At 37.8% G+C, this 18,701-nt stretch overlaps 1 protein-coding gene across 1 annotated transcript; it reads left to right on the top strand.

The window, feature by feature from the left end:
• The first annotated feature begins 1,111 nt into the window (after positions 1-1,111).
• LOC131047902 (uncharacterized) lies at positions 1,112-3,497 on the top strand. Its single transcript, XM_057981712.2, has one exon. It carries the CDS (start codon positions 1,635-1,637, stop codon positions 3,024-3,026), a length of 1,392 nt encoding a protein of 463 aa, XP_057837695.1. The 5' UTR covers positions 1,112-1,634; the 3' UTR covers positions 3,027-3,497.
• The last annotated feature ends 15,204 nt before the right edge of the window (positions 3,498-18,701 follow it).

Below are 18,701 nucleotides of genomic sequence, written 5' to 3'. Positions count from 1 at the left end.
ATTTCATTCTTATTGATCAATAATTAACAAGATCTATACACCTTAATATCTAATGACCTCTCATGAGAGTGCTGACGAGACTAGCTCGATTTCATTATCCGAGTGCACAGTCTAGTACAGGGGAATAATAGAGATGGGATTTTCAAGGAATGAGCAGGCAGCCGAGGGAGTTGGTTTCCGGGCCTGGAGGAGACCAAATACCTAGGCATCAAAAACTCAATTTCTTCAGTGTTAAAGGGTGCTAACGATAAAAAACTTTCACTTTTACTTCCATGTTGCAAAACATAACTGCAACTACCTACCCATCTAAATGCATTTCATTTTGCAACAACACGTCATACGAACATATATCCTAATTGCCAACTGTGTGTAGCCTTCTGCAAGAACGGTAACCCCAAGGCCTTGTTTTTTGCCCCCTTCCTCTATATCTGGGTGTTCTCTTGCATTGGGGTCTGAGATGCCTTTGCATCCGCCAACGACAGGCTGCCAACGCTCCCATTTTGCAGACAATCACTAAAATTAGATCACATATTGTACCAAACATTGAATTAGACTTAGGAAAGGACAAATCAAGCGATGCTATTGGCTATTCAATGCATGATTAATCACTGTTTTATGTGAACCCTCCCCAATAGTTCCATGTGGAGCAGGAACTAATAACCCCTTTTCAATCACATACCATTCCAAACTTGCATTAGAATGAGTTGATAAATTCAAAGCCCCCAAAACCATGTCTTCACTTGTTCCACCCCTCAAGTTAATTTTCACTAAACTTTTTAAAAATCATATTATAATATGTTATGAGTATATTTTCAAAATCAACAATGGGTCATTGAGTATTCTTGTAAAAGCATTACTTGAAAATCAAATTTTATAATTTTAAAGTGTCTTGTTTAAAAACTAGCATTAATGAGATGCAATTATGAAAACTCTACTTTACATATTAATCTATGTGTTTTTTATATTTGCTTATAATTTAATATTTTATTTCTCACAACCTCTACATTTATTTATTTATTATAATTTCAATATTATTCAGATTAAAAAACACGCTCATCAAGATTCACAATAATTGTGGGGTGTCACGTAATAGTCACCAAATTTGCAACGAAATACTTGCTAAAAACATGAGAAAGTTCCCAAACTTTCTTCAGAAAGATCGTGGAATGGCATCACAGATTTCGGATACAGCATATACTAAATGTTATTATAATATTAAATTATTATACCAACAAATAGCTGATCCAGAGGCCCAGACATTAAAGTTGACCTTGTGTTTTGACTTCTTTTTTGTGTTCTGCACGAAAGATTTTTGATTCAATTTGGACAAACCTGCTGAATTCAGAGTGACGTGTCAAGCAAATTGTTTTCACCATTGGAGATCACTCTGCACGCACTTGTGAGATGTGTTCGGTATTTTCCCAGCTCACTTTATATTAGAAAATCCAATTCATATTTTGGTTGGTTCAGGGAGAATGGTTGTTGGGCGCTTGCAAATTTAGCTAATTGCCAGTTTGTATGAGAAAAAAATCTCACCTCGTAACGTCCCATGTAAAACGTTTAAAGGGGTTATAGATGGTTTGCAGGAAAGAAAAATCTGTGTAAAATTATTGGGTTGAAAGAATCAGTGAGCTATGAGTGTATCGAAGGCAGAGGCAGTAATGTCAGAAGATGTTTTGGGCATGGTGAAAGCTCTGAAAGAGGCTTCTCAGGAGTTACCCAAGAATGCTAAGAATGTGGAAAGCTTGGTGGAAGAGCTTAAGCGGCTGGAGGAGAGCGGGGCAGTGAAGGACCCAAAGCTGCGGCGGAAGCTTTTGAACTTTTGCAATCTGATGGAACCCCAGTTGGAGAGGGCTCGTAAGCTTGCCAGTAGAAGAGGTTTGCGATACTATATTTCGAGGGCCAAGGGGAAGGTTTTGGGGAATGATATCAGTAACGTGGCCAATGCAATGGAATCTGAGATCAATTTGTGGTTAGATCGGCAGAATATTGAGCATCTGTTGAAGCTTCTGGACAGCCCTGGTTGTAAAGAGAAAGAGATAATTGATGCTCTTGGCGTGTTTGAGGCTAAGGTTAAGGAAGGATACAATTCTGAGCTGCAAGATGTTATTTTGTCTCTCAGGGTCTTTGAGTCCCTCACTTGTATGTTCAGTAGGCCTGAGTCTTGGAGTCCTAGGGTTCTGAGGGAGGCTGCCTTTGCTTTGGCTGCTCTGGTTCTCTTTAATAAGGACGTGTTTGTCAGTCAGGTTCTCATGTTGGGTGTTGTGGAGAACTTGTTAAGCATGGTTAAGGATTCCAGTGATTTGTCAATTGGGGTTGTAAGTGTTATAGGGAGTTTGGTTACAGCGGGCAAGGGCGCGGTGGTGGATGAGATTCATGCCCATGGAGGAGTGAGGAAAATTGTGGGCTTGTTGGAGGACAAGCGGGAAGAGATGAGTGTGGTTGCAATTGAGTGTGTGTTTGAGATAGTTTACTATGGTCAGAAGGAGGTAATAGAGGCCATGCTAGAGGATGACATTGTAGGAAAGCTTGCACACCTTGAGCAGTCACAAGCTGGAGGTCATCTCATTGATTTGCCCATGCACTTCGAAAGTAAGGAATCATCATCATCACTATTGTCATCTCACCATGATTCACAGTCGGATTTGGCTCCTGGAAATTCAATGGGGTCTAGCAGCATTACTTCGCCCCAAAAAGATCCCCTCGACTGTTTGGAGAACGTAGAGGATGAATCTGAAAATGGGGCAAAATCCTCTCGTTCTATTTCCAGGAGATCAGCAGAAAGCTTCCTGGAATCTGTAAAGTCAGCTGATGAGCAGCATTATAGGGCTGTTGAAGAGTTTTGGCGCAAGCATCCCTTTGCGAGTGCTGTGTCCAGGTTTGCAATACAGGTGGAGATTGGACAAGGTTTAAGGAAGAGGGAAAAGAGAGCGCTGAAGCAGGAAATTCTGAAACGAGTTAGACAGGTGGCACCTTCTGATGGAGATGTTGCAACTATTTATTCAGAAGTTTTATGGGGTCCATAGAGTTTGATGCTACTTGCAGATAAGCCGTAACCATTTATTCATTTGTAATTTTTTGTATGTTTCTTAGGGAGTAATGTTTGCATAAGCTATCCTTTCTTTAGATCTCTTCTATTATATTATGTCAACTTCTTATGGAGACTCATACTCCCTCCTCTTTATAGCTCATTTTTCCAAGTTTGTACTATTATTTATTATTTCTGCTTCCCACTTTTGTGCAGAGGTATTTGTTGTTTATCACAGCAACCCAGCTTACAGGGTGTTCCTGTTGTATAAGTGCATTTATTTCTCTCTTGTTACATATCTTATGAAAAACATTGTTTCGTTTCCCATGCGTTTGCACCAGGCAGAAATGGAAGTCCTAAATACGCTCATGTATACATTGAATTGTACGTGTACACTTGTGGATTGACTATTTTATCAATGTAAAGAAACTAGCCAACATTTGGCTGCCATTCAAGCTTTGGCATTTCATGAAGATGTTTCAGTTTAACAAAACTGTCTATACTTTAATTTTGTGTGTGCACCCATATATGTATATATGTATGTATGTATGTATATGTATGTATATATAATGTCCCCTGTTGGGGTCTTTTCCTGATTTACCCTAGAATCCCAAATTCGTAGATAAGGAATGAAATATATTTAGGGATGCACAATTGCCCACTTTAAATCTTGATTTAGGTCTTGCAAACAAGTTATTTATCACTCTAATATCCGTGAAAGATTGTCAAACATATAATTCATAATACTATAAGGAGAATCTTAATCACCATTGCTATATGCATAATGTGTTAATGTTGTGTAGCTTCAGTCAGATAATTCTGATCGTCGAAATCAAATGTTTAAGTGGCCAATTGGCCTTAAGCATTTGATAGTTTCTTTATCCTTGCAAGTTATGTTAAATTAGCTTATATGTATTGTCACCGAAGCATTTGTAATTGATGATTGGATTTAATAGTCATATATTAATATCTATTACAAATGTATATATGTATCTATATATCTATATATACAATAATGTTTGTGATTTACATTATTGATATATATGTATATATAATATATACATACATTTTTGTAATAAAGAAAAAGCTGATTACTAAATATGTTTATTAAAACCAATAGTAAATATAATCGACTTGTTACATTTAATCGCTTGACAAACATTAGTCGACTTAAAGTTGAATTGGTTAATTATACCATCTTGCATCTTAGCGTATTGTCTTTAATGTTTATTGGTCTAACCCTCACAGGTTCGTGGTCTCTACGGTGGATGCTATTCCACGTATAGGCATGCCTCCACATCATTGTATATATGGTGTATAGCTGCAGTTAAGGGACAATATAGAAATCGGAAATATTGAACCAGCCGGCCTGCAAAAAAACCGAACCTTGCTGTTACATATTCATTGAAATACAAATCATAAATTCTGATTGCTGTTTCTTACTTGCTTATATTCAAAAGAGATCAAATCAATATATGATAAAAGAAGTACTTTGATAAATAAAATAACCCTTAGCATTCTCAAATCTGATAAAATTAACATGGTGTTAGAGACAGTCTAAGGAAGATCATATCAGATTTAAATCAAGAATAAAAATTATATAGAAATCACATATAAACTCCCCTATCTCTTACTTACCTCAAAATGGCAAATGGGGTTAAGATTTGAGGACCGCCTTGAAGGGGCATCAAATTTCGTTTCATGGAAATTTAGAATCATGACTACACTAAGAGAATAGGAATTAGAAACCCTCATGCACAAAGATTCATCCATGCCAGAAGATGAAGATGAGCAAAGACTATGGATTAAAAACAATAACCAAACCATGAAGATATTGGTAGATGCAGTGAAAGATCACATAGTGCCTACCATCTCCAAATTGGATACGGCAAGCAAAATGTTTTCGACATTGGAAAACATGTATGAAATTAACAACACCAGCAGGGTACTATCCTTAAAACAAAAACTTAATCATATAAAGATACATAAGGGTGAATCTATCACCTCATATTTCATGAGAATTACGGAATTAAAAGACCAACTCTCTGCAATTGGTCATATCGCATATAGTAAGGAGCTAACCCTGTTAGCACTAAATGGACTACTAGGATCATGGGAAGGATTCATGCAAGGAATCAGTGCTCGTGCCAAACTACGTGATTTTGATAGATTAAAGACTGATTGCATCCAAGAGGAATCAAGACTTAATGTAAGGGGAGATAATCAAACCACTTCAAATGAAGACATTTGTGTTCTAAATTCTTCCTCACCCAAAAAGGGAAAGAAAAGAAATTTTAAAGGGAAGAAGGACAAAGAACCTAAAGGAAACAAAGGAAAATACTCTCACAAAAGGAAACAAGATATGACCAAAGTCCAATGTTTTAGATGTGATGAATATGGACACTATGCCATTAAGTGCCCAGACAGATTAAAGACTCAAGTCTCCATTGCAGAAGTTGGAAAATCAAGGGAAGATGAAAAATCAGAAAAGCTTGTATTCTACTCTGCCTTTTCAAGTCGAGTTTCAACAAACCCTAATACTTGGGTAATTGACAGTGGAGCATCCAGGCATATTACTGGATTCAAAGAACATCTTGATGACTTAAAAGAAAATTCAAATGAAGAAGTAACCATTGGGGATGATTCAAGCCACCCTGTGAAAGGGATTGGGACCTGCACCATAAATCTGAAATCATGGATTTCTCTTCAACTCTCAGGAGTACTATATGTACCAAGGATGAAAAGAAATCTAGTCTCCATTTCAGCACTTGAAGACAAGGGTTATAGAGTCACCTTCATGGAAGGAAAAGTCTTGGCTTGGCCAAAGAATTCAACCATAAAGAATGCCTACACAATTGGAGTAAGGCATAGATGCCTTTATAAACTATGCACGTCTCTCCCTCAAGTTTTATTACATGAATCACCAAACTCAAATGAAATCTGGCACAGGAGGTTAGGTCATCTACATTTCTGAGCTCTTCCCACAATTGAAAAGTTGGTGATTGGTCTACCCAAATTAAAACAAAATCATGAAGGTACATGCAAAGGATGTGCTCTTGGAAAGAACACAAAAGGTATGTTTCACTCCAGCACTAGCAAAACTACAAATATATTAGAAATTGTTCATTCTAATTTATGTGGACCAATGTCTGTAACCTCCTTAGGAGGATTTTTATATTACATTATTTTTGTTGATGACTATTCTAGGAAGACATGGATCTATTTCCTAAAATGTAAAGGGTCAGAAGAAATCCTTATGAGATTTAAGGAATTCAAAGCCCTAGTAGAAAATCTATCTTGTAAGAAAATAAAAATCTTAAGGACAGACAATGGGGGGGAATACACTTCAGAAATATTTAAGATTTTTTGTAACAATGCTGGGATTAAGAGGGAGTACACTGTTCCCTACAACCCCCAACAAAATGGGGTAGCAAAAAGGAAAAATAGGTCTATTGTAGAAGCTGCTAGAGCCATGATGTATGACCAAAATTTAAACACCTTCTTCTGGGCAGAAGCATCTAGCATTGTTGTATACATTCAAAACAGGAGCCCTCACTCTCTCCTAGATAATAAAACCCTGAAAGAAGCCTTCTCTGGAGTTAAGCCTAACATAAGCCATCTAAGAATCTTTGGTTGTCCTGTATATATTTATATACCAAAAGAAAAGAGGACCAAGCTAGATCCCTCAGACAGAAAAGACATTTTTTCTAGGTTATAGTGAAACCTCCAAAGCTTACAGGATTTATATTCCAGGTTAAAAGCAAATTGAACTAAATAGAGATGTGATATTTGAAGAAGATATTGCCTTCATGAAATCTAAAAGCTCTCGAGATTTAGAAGACCCTCATCCTCCTCAAAACATGGAAGAAGATCCAGTTCTTGGGATTCAGAGGGAGACTCCAGAAACTATAAACAATGATGATAATGAGAATAACTCAGATCCTCAAAATCCTGTCCCCCTTGAGAATCGTAAAAGGCCTCTTTGGGCCAGAAAAATGATTCAAGAAGCAAAAGACTATGCAGCACCTCCAGGGACATTTAGGGAAAGCAAAAGACCCCATAAGTTCTCCAGCTATATTGCACTAATGGGTGAAATCATAAACTCAGAACCATCCAGGATAAATGAAGCCTTAGAAAGACAAGTGTGGAAGGATGCTATGTCTGAAGAATATCAGTCTATCATTAAAATGATGTCTGGGATATTGTACCTCGTCCCAAAAACAAATCAATAGTATCCTCCAAATGGCTATTTAAAATCAAGCATGCAGCAGATGGCAGTATTGAAAAATATAAGGCAAGATTTGTTGCCAGAGGATTCTCTCAGAAAGAGGGAATAGACTATGAAGAGACTTTTGCCCCTATTGCCAGATATACCTCTGTGAGAACCATCATTGCCATTGCAGCATCTAAAGGATGGAAAATTCACCAGATGGATGTGAAAACAACATTTCTAAATGGGATTTCTAAAATATGTGAGTACAGGCAAGCAAACTGCAGACATTATCACCAAACCTTTGTCTAAAGCAAAGGTTGAGTACTTTCGTAAGAAACTTGGCATGGTTGAAAATGTAAGTTAAATTGAGAATGTAATTTTTGATCTGTTGTACTATTTCTTATTTGTCATGTGTGAAACTGTAGCGTCGTAAATTGTACGCACTTGCTAAAGCAGTACAATTTCACACCTAGTTTAGCACCCACCTTGGCGCAGTTTGCATTTTTCATTGCATTTCTCCTTTAGCATTTAATTAATCAAATTAATTAGGTCTAAGGTCCTATTTCATCGTCCTCCACATCATAAAGTTGGGCCCTTTCATTAAAATGTGCCCTTATCATTTTATTCCTCCAATACATCATTTAATCAAAAACCCTAATTAGGCCCTATTTTGGAACTTGGGGGCTTGATTTCGGGGGTCGAAACATCTCGAAATCACCTGTAACTTCGGGATTCTCTCTAAAATCATCATATTCGACGGCCCTGAAAATTTGGTGAAAAGTTGCCGGGACCATGGCGCCCGGAGTGCACACAATCCCGGACATTTTTCCCGAAATTTTAGGAGTGCGATCCAATCATAAAATAAAGCTTAACCCCAAGAAATTGGCGGGATATTCAATCTCTAGGTCGGCCAAAAGTTGGAATTAAGACCTAGGGTTTCATATATAAGAGCTCTCTTTCTTCATTTGAAAGGATCCGAATTTTGTTTTCAGGACCTTCTATGCAGCGAAAGAGCAGATCTTTGAAGACTTCAACAACATTCAACATCCATTTATCAAGCATCTATCAATTTCATTCATCCATTTAGGGCTTTGAAGGCATTGAAGAGCAATAAGGGATCACCGATTGAAGATTGGCTTGTACCCCTCCCTTGGGGTTGGGTATGATTTCATGTTGTTTTCATGTCTTTGCATAAGTCTCATTATATCACTTGCATTCATGCTTTAGATCTCTTTACATCTCGATTTGGAGCATTTACATTATCATTTACAAGCAATTAGGGTTTGCTTTCTAGGTTGCTCTAGTTTGCTTACGTGCATTTTAGGATCTTGCACACACACAAGGTCTGCACACACACTACTTTTACAATACAACTTGGCTATTCGTGGAGGTGGAAATCACCAAAGCGGGGGTTTGACTAAGGCAAAACCCTATATAGCCGCCCAAAACACCTTTTCAGATATAAGTGCAGATTTCGGGATTCAGACGACGCCGCAAGTTGCAGATCCGAAAGAAGCAGACGGAGACTGAACCATACACCAAGTTTCAGAGCAGAAGACCAGGACAGGGGCGCGGGGCGCCCTGGTCCCTGGGACAGGGGCGCGGGGCGCCCTGGTCCTCCTAATAGACAACAATTTTTAGCATTTCCGACAGTTTTCCAGGTTGCAAAGTAGCAGTTTCAGGTGCAGTTTCAGGAACAGAATCAGGACAGTGGCGCCCGCGCCCCCGTCCCGAACATTTTCACTCAGATTTTAACTCCGGGTACGCATCTGCATTCTTGTCTTGCCCTTGTGTTTGCAGCTTTCCATTGTTTAACTTCAATTCTGCAATCTTGTTATTAGTTCATACTTGCACTTGGAGGTTAGGAATTGAACTTGCATCATTTTATCTTTCAATTACAACAAAGGAATAGAAACCCTAATAGGTAGCCCGTGGCTCTCTCTTTCACAAAAAGAAGTAGCCAATTGTGTGATACCTCTAGGCTCTTTCGTATTCCATAATGTGTGTCAAAAGGTAGGATTAGGACATGTTAGCCTAGTCTCGCTTTTTCCCCTACACAGAAACTATATGACTATTTAATCTTTGTGTGACTTTGGAAGATGACGATTTTTCAAAGTTTCACTTATTTTGGTTAATACTGTAGAGTGACGATTTCACGGTACTCTAACCTCACTATCATGAATAGATATCACGAGACTTGATATCTGCAACTTTGTCGTGATAGTTTGCATCTCTGCAAGCATTATGATTGATATCATGAGACTTGATATCTTGAGAAATCATAATGATTGAGACGATCATGGCAAATATTATGCGACGTAATATTCATGGATAGGACATGATTTATATCCCCATGATAGGTATCATGCGACTTGATACCAGTGCACATATCATGGATCTTGGATACTCTTTGAGAACCATGACAAAATATCATGAGACGTGATATTTGTGGTTATGTCATGATTCTTTGATATCACGAGAAGGTGATGTCATTTGTTTGAGATAGAATTGATCCTCCCTAGCTAAGAGGGAGTGTTAATGTTGTGTAGCTTTGGTCAGATAATTCTGATCATCAAAATCAAATGCTGAAGTGGCCAATTGGCCTTAAGCATTTGATAGTTGCTTTATCCTTGCAAGTTATGTTAAATTAGCTTATATGTATTGTCACTAAAGTATTTGTAATTGATGATTGGATTTAATACTCATATATTATAATATATTACAAATGTATATATGTATCTATATGTCTATATATACAATAATGTTTGTGATTTACATTATTGATATATATGTACATATAATATATACATACATTTTTGTAATAAAGAAAAAGCTGATTATTAAATATGTTTATTAAAACCAATAGTCGATATAATCGACTTGTTACATTTAATCGCTTGACAAACATTAGTCGACATAAAGTCGAATTGGTTAATTATACCATCTTGCATCTTAGCGTATTGTCTTTAATGTTTATCGGTCTAACCCTCATGGGTTCGTGGAGACATGTCTCTACGACATGTCTCCGTAGATGTCTCTACATGGATGCTATTCCACGTAGAGGCATGCCTCCACAGCATTGTATATATGGTGTATAGCTGCAGTTAAGGGACAATATAGAAATCAGAAATATTGAACCAGCCGGCCTGCAAAAAAACCGAACATTGCTGTTACATATTCATTGAAATACAAATCATAAATTCTGATTGCTGCTTCTTACTTGCTTATATTCAAAAGAGATCAAATCAATATATGATAAAAGAAGTACTTTGATAAATAAAATAACCCTTAGCATTCTCAAATCTGATAAAATTAACATAATGTGCATGTGGATTCCTTAAGACTTTTTCCTAACAACCCATCCACATTATGGGGTCCCTTGGGAAATCATACAAGGCGCCTCGAGCATATTCCTATCCATCAAGCCCAAGAACATGGAATGACACTCACCATTCGGCCTCCTGGCCCCACCCGGGGTTGGCGTACCTAATGGACCCAATGCTACTTGCTTCCTTAGTATGTGGTTCATTCTCCCCTCCATAATGGGACAGTGGATTGGGTAAAAGCCTTAAAGGAATCTTTATCAACCATAATTAATTAATTATGCATGTATATTAATAATAATAGTAAGAATGATAATATTAGAACTGATATATTAATTACTTATCATTTCAAGCATTATTATATTGAAGACATGGTAAGTGAATCAAGATGATAAATATCTCTATGTATCATCATACCCAACACCTTATAACCATCAAAGTCTGCTGACTTCTCTTACTAATTCTGCAATTGGATCTCTCTTCCTTATTCGACTGACTTCTTTTTGTTTGCCTTTTTCGTTGCCCTTCTTCCCCTTTACAGATCGATCTTATATAGCTGCTAAGAGAAGGCGTAGAGTCACCCCTCTTTGTAATGGACATCACGCTTCATAAGGACATGTCTCTCCTCTACTGATTGCTGACCCTTCAAGACGTGGCTTCCTGAACTGATTAATTAATATTCATTTATTCAGGATTATGATCTCTTTTGCTTCTAACAAACAGTTGTTAGGATGATCGCCTTCTAGCAAAGATTATTAATGACTAGTCATCAATTAATAACATCCTTTAATGTGCCTGCAAGCTTCTTTTATCTGATCAACACCCTGCTAGTTCGGACGTGGATTTCTTGCTCTATGGTGGATGTAACTTGCTGCCAGCGTCTTCTCTTGGGAAAAAATCATAAAGTCTTATGCCTAAGACGATTTTCTAGTGTCGCCATCTTCACTTCATGCTTGGGGTCGTGACAGTCTGCCCTCCCCAAGATTGCTTGCCCTCAAGCAATTTCAAATTTGGATGATTGAAGATTTCATTTCCTTCCCAAGTAGCATCTTCTATAGTTAGGCCTTTCCACTTAACTAAGAATTCAGAAACAGTTTTATTCCTCAATCTCGTCTCCCTCACATTGAGAACTATTTCAGGTTCTAGAATTAATTTGCCTTCATCATCAAGTGGGGGTAGTTCCGCACATGGGGTAACATGTTACCCTAGCACCTTTTGAGTCGGGATACATGAAATATATTGTGGATTCTGCTGTTTGCTGATAATTCCAACTCCCAGGCTACCTCGACTATCCTCCTTAGGATCTTGTAAGACGCATAAAATTGGGGTTTGAGTTTTTCTGCTCCACTAACCTTGATTGAAGACTGCTTGTATGGTTGTGGTCATAAGAAAACCAAGCCCCCAACTTCAAATGTCCTTTCGGTTTGCTTCCAGTTGGCATAAATCTTTTGTTGGTTCTCTGTGTGGCGTAGATTGTCCTTGAGTGTGTTCGTAATATCCATATTTCGCTGTACGAAGTCCTTAGCTCTTGGTACTCAATTTTCTTGGAGAATCAAACTTCCAAAAGAGGTCGCCTCGTATTTGTACAAGGATTTGAATGGGCTCATTCCTATTGACATTTGGTGGGTGGTATTATAACAATATTTAGCAGGCTGCAACCACTTGATCGACACATTCTATTGTCATGTGGCATAGTTTCTTAAGTATCCTTCCACCCACTTGTTTAAAATCTTTGTTTGGCCATTAGTTTGGGGATTATAGCTTGTACTAGGTGTGAGCTCAATTCCTATTAGACGGAAGAATTCTTGCCAGGAATAGGCTAAGGAATTGGCTATCTCTATCACTTGCGATGTTTCTTGGAAGACCATGTAGTTTGAAGATTTCCTTGAAGAATACATTGATGACTTGGGGTGCCATATAATCAGTGGATATTGTCATGAAATGTTTGTATTTGGTGAGAGGGTCTACGACTACATATATGCAATTCTTGCCACTTACTTTTGGTAGCCCGATTTTGAAGTCCATAGAAACACTTTCCCATTTTTGGTTAGGGATGGGTAGTGGTTGTAGGAGGCTTTGTTCTTTTGGTAGGTTATACATTCTTGGACTTGCCGAAGGACATCTTTCTTGAGACCCTTCCAAGAGTATTTCTCCTTTATTTGTTTATAAGTTTTGTAGTACCCTTGGTGGCCTGCTAAAAGATTGTCATGATATTCTCTCATGATCTTGTCTTTCATTTTTGAGCCAGTTACAAGGAATACCCTATTCTTGTACAATAAGTTTTTCTACTAGCTTGTTTTCCTCATTGGGTATATTTCCTTCTAGGGTTCCATTGGCTTGTGGATCCTTGACATACTTGCCAATAATGGCATTCTTCTAGTCCGTGGAGATGCTTGTCATGGAGTTCAAGTGGGGTTGTCGTGATAGGGCATTTGCTACAATGTTGTTTGTTCCTTTCATGTATTCAATATCAAAGTCATAGGCTTGTATTTTACTTTCCCAATTCTGTTGCCTATTGTTTAGATCCTTTTGATTCGTAAAGAATATTAGGCTATTATGATCGGTTTTGACAAGGAACCTCCCTCAAACCAGATATTGTTGGAACTTGGTTAGTGTGTGCATGATGGCTAACATTTCTTTATCATAGATGGAGTAATGTAGCTTTAGTGAGTTTGCGCTTTTGAATGCGATTGGATGTTTGTTTTGCATAAGGATTGCTCCTATGCCTTCCCTGGAAGCATCACATTCTAATCCGAAAGGTATTGTAAAATTAGGAATGGATAAGATAGGGCATGAGCTCATTATTTCCTTTAGTTTATTGAACGCTTGTTGAGCCACTTCATTCCATGCAAAGGCTCCCTTTTTGGTTAAGTCGGTGAGTGGGGCAATAAGTTTAGAAAATCCATTTACAAATTGTCGATAATAACTACATAGGCCCACAAATTTCCTTAGTGGGGTTCAAGTTCTTGGTTGTGGCCATTCCTTAATAGCTTTGATTTTCTCCTCATTTACACTCACTCCTTGTGCATTGGTTTTATGACCAAGATATAGGATCTCCTTTAGCCCAAATTCGCATTTGGAGGCTTTGGCATATAATGATTCTTGCTTGAGAATTTCCAAGACTTCATCAATACGTTTAAGATGTTTTTCCCATGTTTTGCTGTAAATCAAGATGTTCAAGAATATTAGTAGGAACTTCCTTAATTGTTTTCAAAATATATGGTTCATGCATGATTGAAATGTTGCGGAGGCGTTAGTTAAGCCAAAAAGGTAGGAACAAGAGTTCAAAGTGTCCATAGTGACACCTAAAAGCTGTCTTGGGAATATCTTCTTTCCTCATTCTTATTTGATAGTAACCTGATCGTAAATCAATTTAGAGAAATATTTTTCTCCGTGGAGTTCGTCAATTAACTCATCAGTTCTTGGAATAGAGTAGCAATTTTTTATTGTCTTTTTGTTCAAAGCCCTATAATCTATACACATTCTCATAGTGCCATCTCTCTTTTTGAGTAGCATCACAAAGGAGGCAAAGGGACTAGAGCTAGGCCGAATGTGACCCATTTCAAGCAGTTCTTTGATGGTTTTCTAAAATTTCCTCTTTGAACTTTTAGGGGTGCCTGCAAGGTGTAGTAATCATGGGCTTAGCCCCTTATTCCTGTTATATGGTATGTTCAAATCCTCTCTTTGGGGTAGCCGTGGTGGAATATTGCCGAATACTTTCTTGTGTTTTTCAAGTATGGGTTGGATATCAATATGGAGGGCTTTGCCCTTGGGGGGAAGACTTATCAAGAATCATGCACTGTGCGGTCCATTCTCCTTGTCCATGCCTGAAAATTATCTCCATCCTCTTGGATGAGACTATCTTTGGAGATTTGTTGGACAGCCCACGTAAAGTGACTTCTTGGCCATTATATGGGAAACAAATTTCCAACTTTGGGAGGTCCATAGTGAAGTGTCCCAAGGAGTGTATCCAAGGGGTACACAAGATCACATCAACATCTAGATTTACCACATAGAAATCCACTTTGATGGGATGCTTTCCCAAGGTGATCTCTAGTTGGGGGATTCTCTTGCTGCATTGAGCCATAGATCCATTAGCCAAGGCTACTATAAAGCCCTTAAAGTCCTTGGTTTCCAATTACATTTTTGCAATCAAGTTATTGTCGATAAAGTTGTGGGATGCCCCACTATCCACAAGGGCGATTGCCTTTTGTCCTTTTAGAATACTTTTGATTCGAAAGGGTTGATGTTTGGAGGCTTGTGAGATGGTGGCTAGGGTTCCTTGTTCTTCTTCGTCATACCTTGTTTTCTTGCTTGGATTTTACCTTGCTTCCTCGTTGGACAATTTTTGATATTATGTGCTTGACTTTCCTTTCCGCATGTGTCTTGGCCTCCATTCTTCCTTGCATTTGAAACACAAACCTTTCTTCTTTAGGTCTTCTCGTCATTAAGTTTTTCTTGGTTACAAATGTGCCCATGTTCCCGTTTTTCCTTGCATTTGAAACATAATTCTTTTTTCAGGCACTCCTTTCTTTCTTTGTAAGAATAAGGTATTTGTTGTTTGTCCTTTTTGTAAAAGGGTTTGGTATGAATGTTAGAAGGTTGATTCTATGTATGGTATTTGTCCTTTGTAGGTGTAATATCTAATTTTAACGCCTTTTGGATTGCATCCTCAAGTGATGTAGATTGAGGGCACTTACCAAGCCTTAGATAGTTTCTTTTATCCCGTGACAAATAGGTATGCTAGCCTACTTTGAGACACTTCTGGTACCACAACTGAAAGTTTTTTGGAATTTAATGGCATGCTCTTCTAGGGTTCCATGTTTCTTTATTTGTGTAAGCTCTTTAAAGTACCATTTGGGGTGTTTTTGGTCAAACCTTTGGATAAGTTTTCAAGCGAGTTCATCATAAGTCATTATGTGTTGGTGGCCTTGGGTAATAGGGCCATGATGTCACCGATCATGGGTTGTTCCCTCCAAGTGGAGTACGACAAATTTTATGGCGTTTTCTTCTATCATGGGGCTAAGTGAAAGGTAGGTGCCCAACTTTTGGACCCATGAACGTGCCGTAAATTTCACGGATCCATCAAAGTTGGGAAGGGTCATTTTACTAATCCTTTCTTTTAAATCTTTGTCAAGTTGCCCTCTTCTCCTATTAGGGTCAATTTGTGTTTTAACATCACAATAATTCCTAAAGGAGACATTCCTCATAACTTTGGGATCTAATCTTGAGTATGCTTCTTCAAGTTCTTCCACATTATCAATGGTTGGATTATTTGCTTCTTCCTCTACCATGTGTTTTTCCCTAGGTAGGAAGGGAGGTCTTGTTGGTCTAGGGGTTAATACCCTTGTTGGGCTGTTATTTTCGAAGTGGTTGGAGTGGGTATCCCTCCCATTGGTTAGGGTGGATCCAGAATTATATTTATTCATGTTTTGGATGGCTTGGAGGAGAAGTTGGGTCGTTCTTTCATTTCTTTCATTTTGCTTCATGGGAGCTTGAGTGTTTTTCTCCTTGAGGGTCCTTAATTCATTGTCTATTTGTTCGCTCATGGTGTTGTTGGTTGTAGGGTTATGGTTGGATGTAAGTTTGTTCCTCTCTCTTTCCAAAGCCCTTTGAGCCCTTTGGCTAAGTTGCATCAACTATTATTTGTTCCTTAGGCTGGTAGGAACAGTGCTCTGCTACCAATTGTAATTTTCCATATTGGGATCTTTTACTAATTTACCCTAGAATCCCAAATTCCGTAGATAAGGAATGAAATATATTTAGGAATGCAAATTGCCCACTTTAGATCTTGATTTAGATCCTACAAACAACTTAGTTATCACTCTAATATCCATGAAAGATTGTCAAACATATAATTCATAATACTATAAGGAGAATCTTAATCACCATTGCTAATTACATAATGTGCATGTGGATTCCCTAAGACTTTTTCCTAACAACCCATCCACATTATGGGGTCCCTTGGAAAATCGTACAAGGTGCCTCAAGCCTATTCCTGTTCATCAAGCCCAAGAGCACGAAATGACACCCGCCATTCGGCCTCCTGGCCCCACCTGGGGTTGGCATGCCTGATGGACCCAATGCTACTTGCTTCCTTACCATGTAGTTCATTCTCTCCTCCATAGTGGGATGGTGGATTGGTTAAGAGCCTTAAGGAATCTTTATCAATATGTATATTAATAATAATAATAAGAATGATAATATTAGAAGTGATATATTAATTCCTTATCATTTCAAGCATTATTATATTGAAGAGATGATAAGTGAATTAACATGATAAGTATCTCTATGTATCATCATACTCAGCACTTTATAACTATCAAAGTCTGCTGACTTCTCTTCTTAATTCTGCAATTGGATCTCTCTTCCTTATTCGACTGACTTTTTTTTGTCTGTCTTTTCGATGCCCTTCTTCCCCTTTGCAGATTGATTGTATATAGCTGCTAAGAGAAGGCGTAGAGTCACACTCTTTGCAATGGACATCATGCTTCATAAGGACATGTCTCTTCTCTACTGATCGCTGACCCTTCAAGACATGGCTTCCTGAACTGATTGGTTAATATTCATTTATTAGGATTATGATCTCTTTTGCTTCTAACTAATAGTTATTAGGATGATCGCCTTCCAGTAAAGATTATTAACGCTAGTCATCAATTAATAACAGCATCTTTTAATGCGCCTGCAAGCTTCTTTAATCCGATCAACACCTTGCTAATTTGGATGTGGATTGCTTGCTCTATGGTGGATGTAACTTGCTGCCAGCATCTTCTCTTGAGAGAAAATCGTGGAGTCTTATGCCTGAGATGATTTTCTGGTGCTGCCATCTTCACTTCATGCTTGGGGTCATGACAATATATATATATCATTCTCATTTTTTATTATTGATGATAAAATGTATTGATTTGTCTGCAATACTTACATTGATAATATCATTCACCCTGCCTGCTATTTTCATGTCATAGTCAGTAGAATCTATTACTACGTAGCTGCAGAATAATATAAGAATCAATCTGATACTGGGAAACATATCCTAGACAAAGCTTTTTAGGTTTTTAGTGTCGGTTGCCTAGAACATGAGCTTGAGAATGGAATCCAAGGCTTTGAGTTGGACACTTGAATCAGTTGTTGTAGTATCTTCCTGGTGTCACTAAGTTAAACCACTTACTAAATAAATACTAACCCAAAACAATTATGTATTTTTTCTGCGAAACATGGTAAAACAATGTGCTACACATGATAGTTTACCCTTGTCATACTCTCTCATCTACTTAATATGCTTTTCATCAAATCCAAACAACACAAACATAATGAAGCACCATTCCTTAATTATTTGCTAATTAATCCTAGCTAGCATTACTTTGACACGTTGATGTGTTTTTTATGCACTTCATACACGGAATAAAATACCAAGGTATCTTATCTTCTCTTGAACAATCAAATGCTGAACTAAGTGATCACTTGAGGTGACTCCAAGGTTCCAAATGTCAGGTCTTGACGTGTGGATAAGCTAATGGTTGATGCGATATTGCTGGAATCACAAGGGAGACTTATGTAATTGTTCTTAAGAGATGAATCACACGAGGAATGCTAAATGAATCTGGATTTGAATGATTTCTAATGACACGCTTTGCTTACTACTACTAATGATTGTTTGACAAAAAGTGCAAAAAGATTAGGGGTTTGAGAGATACTAAACTATACCTAGGAATGCAAGGACAATGGACATTTTTTTGGTGAAACTCAACTAGGCTTTGCTTTGACATACAAAGAACAACTCCTCAAAGCTAGTGTGATCTTCTAAGGTAAACAATTGATATTCAAATTACTACCAACAACATAGACACCATCAATATAATGCATGTCAATGAATGAATAGCAATAGAAGTTAAGTTCATATAAAGAATTCAGTTGACTACGCAAAGTACTTAACAATCAGCCAAATACTAGTAGCATGAATATGTGAATTTCCCCATAAATCATTCACAAAGACCTTTCATTCATCTAAAGCAATTAAACAAACTTAAACTTTGACTTGAGAAGATGGATAACCATGCAAATACTCCAAGATAGAACAGAAAATCACCAAGCTTCAATGTCTAATATTAATCTAGCAGCAATGTAGCAACAATTCTCC

This window comes from Cryptomeria japonica, chromosome 3 (genome assembly GCF_030272615.1).
Source record: "Cryptomeria japonica chromosome 3, Sugi_1.0, whole genome shotgun sequence".
Lineage (NCBI taxonomy): Eukaryota > Viridiplantae > Streptophyta > Pinopsida > Cupressales > Cupressaceae > Cryptomeria > Cryptomeria japonica.
The sequence above is the reverse complement of the archived record's forward strand: the minus strand, read 5'-3'. Positions and strand labels throughout refer to the sequence as shown.